Source organism: Octopus bimaculoides, chromosome 13 (genome assembly GCF_001194135.2).
Source record: "Octopus bimaculoides isolate UCB-OBI-ISO-001 chromosome 13, ASM119413v2, whole genome shotgun sequence".
NCBI classification, from domain to species: domain Eukaryota; kingdom Metazoa; phylum Mollusca; class Cephalopoda; order Octopoda; family Octopodidae; genus Octopus; species Octopus bimaculoides.
In genome coordinates this window covers 20,172,240-20,174,710 of record NC_068993.1, presented here as the reverse complement: position 1 = coordinate 20,174,710, position 2,471 = coordinate 20,172,240, and the positions used below count along the sequence as shown (strand labels likewise).

At 34.0% G+C, this 2,471-nt stretch overlaps 1 protein-coding gene across 1 annotated transcript in view; it reads left to right on the top strand.

Annotated features, from left to right (window-relative positions):
- Positions 1–2,471, top strand: part of LOC106870007 (delta-like protein 1) — an 89,357-nt gene that overhangs the window by 77,426 nt on the left and 9,460 nt on the right. The window contains exons 5-7 of the mRNA XM_052972575.1: positions 317–377; positions 1,461–1,591; positions 2,357–2,467. Of these exons, the coding sequence (XP_052828535.1) occupies positions 317–377; positions 1,461–1,591; positions 2,357–2,467 (303 nt within the window). The remainder of the gene's footprint in view (positions 1–316; positions 378–1,460; positions 1,592–2,356; positions 2,468–2,471) is intronic.

The window sequence follows — 2,471 nt, the reverse complement described above, 5'->3', positions numbered from 1 at the left end:
AAAAAAAAAAATAAACGAAGAACAAACACAAAAAAACAACCACGTGAGGACGTGATACATGTAAAGTATTAGCAGACACTCAGGGAAGGAAAGAAAAGTGGTTTTACATTTGGAGCAAAGTTCTTCGGAAACGGAGGAAAGTCCAATAGAAAAGGAAGACGGAGGAAAACAAATCGCCAACGATTCACATGTGGTTACATTCTGAATATGTGTGTGTGTGGTGTGTGTGTCTAGTCTAGTGTTTTAAAATACACAAATATTAAATCTTGTTTACGAAAAATGTGGATCTAAGTTCTTCATCTGTTTGCTATTCCAGCGATTTGTCCAGAGCAATGCCATAATTCATACGGATCTTGCAAGAAACCGAAAGAGTGCAGGTAATATTTATTATTGGATCAAATGATTGAATTTCTCCTCAACGTCGCTGTGCATGCCACCTTATCGCCAATATTAGTCTCATCTTTATTCCCAGTTTTAGTATTAACCCTTATCATTTCACTCTGGGATATTGAGTTTCGTGTGTCTCGTATTTCAAAAATACAGGCTCCAGTGAGTCACTATCACAAAACTATTACAGAAATATATAACGTACCCCAAACTACTTACACACACACACAATACATACATTCGTATGTTCATTTTTCTTCTACAAGAATATTCTTGACATTGACTTCAGAGTTTCAGCGTGCTAAGCCAACATCAAGCAGTCTGTTGTTTAAGAATGATAAATTTTTGGTCTATAAAAGTATAGTGGAGCCTATCAGATTAATGTAAAATTGTTTTTATATAACTGAACATAAGATCAAACACACACACACATATATATATATATATACATAATATATACATAATATATATTATACATACATACATTCATACATACATATATAGGATTTCTTCAAATTATGTTTCAATAAGTTATAAGTGATCATATGTTGCAATTGATCAGCTGGAATATACTTTCGAGATAACAGTTGAATAAAACTTCTGTTTGTTTTTAATAAATCGAAATACTAAGATATTATGATTTTTAGTTGAGCATAGTCGACACTGTACAAGTCAGTTGTACAGTGCATTTTAGCCTCTGTTTGTGTGTATGCATGTGTGCTGTGTGCTGTGGTGTATGTGTGTAATGTGCACTTCGAAGTTACAAGCTATTATTTATATTACGAATTTATGGTGGTAGACCAAGAAGTATTTTCTCATACATTAAGAATCTGTTCTGGATGTCAGTTGAAACCACACTTTACTCTCATTACATTACTAATTCCCTCCAGAAACTCATAACTACAACTTAGTAGTATTTTACATCCATATAAAATTGCTGTCTTGTGCTTAAGTAAGAAATTATTTTCCCGATTATTTTTATGTATTTTTATGAAATTATTTTTATGTAATACATGTATTTTTACGTAATTTTTATGTAATTATTTATAAGTCTATATAATTTTGTTTTGCAGCTGCCGATTTGGTTGGGAAGGCGAGTTTTGCACCAAATGCAAGAAAGATCCAAATTGTTTACACGGAATCTGTTACGAACCTTGGCAGTGCATCTGTGAGCCTGGTTGGACAGGTTTCCTGTGCAACATTGGTAAGCGAAATAATGAAGCTTTTTTTCGTGACTCATTTGCAAGCGATAATAATATTTTGATTTCCAGCCCGAATAAATTTATTTCTAAGCCATAAAATGAAAGTGCATAAAAGAATGAGTCAATGGAGTAGAGGATAAATAGCTAAAATAATAATAGCTCTGTTACAGGAATGGTGTTATATCCGTAGCTACCGTGCTCAGCTGAAAACGACGAGGTCTTAATCGATGAATGTAAACATCACGTGGTAGAGACTTATTCGTACTGTAGGTAGTTGTAGAACTGTGAATTTAACGAGTGTGTCATAATCTTACGGTGTTGAGTCCAGCTATTGCAGTTAGAAGCAGAATAGTTAAATCCATCTGGTATCATATAGAACTCAATAGCTTGAGCATCTCTAAATGAAGTAGAAGCTACGCATGAATCAGAACACCTTGAACCGATGATAAAATTGATATGCTTTTGCTACTGTAGAGCACCAAGTCAGGCCTAGTTGAGCAGACGTGTATGCAAAAGCATTTCAGCCATGACGTCACTCCTGTATTTTTTCTGACTTTGAGTACACTGGTCCACATTATCCATTCTATCTTTTTTTTTTTTTTACATGACAGAGTGTGATTTGAAAGTGATTTAGTTACTATTTCTAGCAAGTTCAATGAACCCGTAAATTTCGTTTGCTGGCTCAAAATTAATTAGCGGACAAACTGATTAAATAAGATCCAGAAAAACACGTTCATCGTAGTGATTGACATTTGATTTCCTTTCAGATCAGAATTACTGCAGTAAATATGGTCCCTGTGAAAATGGCGGAACCTGTAAATTTGATCCATCTTCTAATTATACATGTTCCTGCCCGCCATCTTTTAAAGGATCAAATTGTCA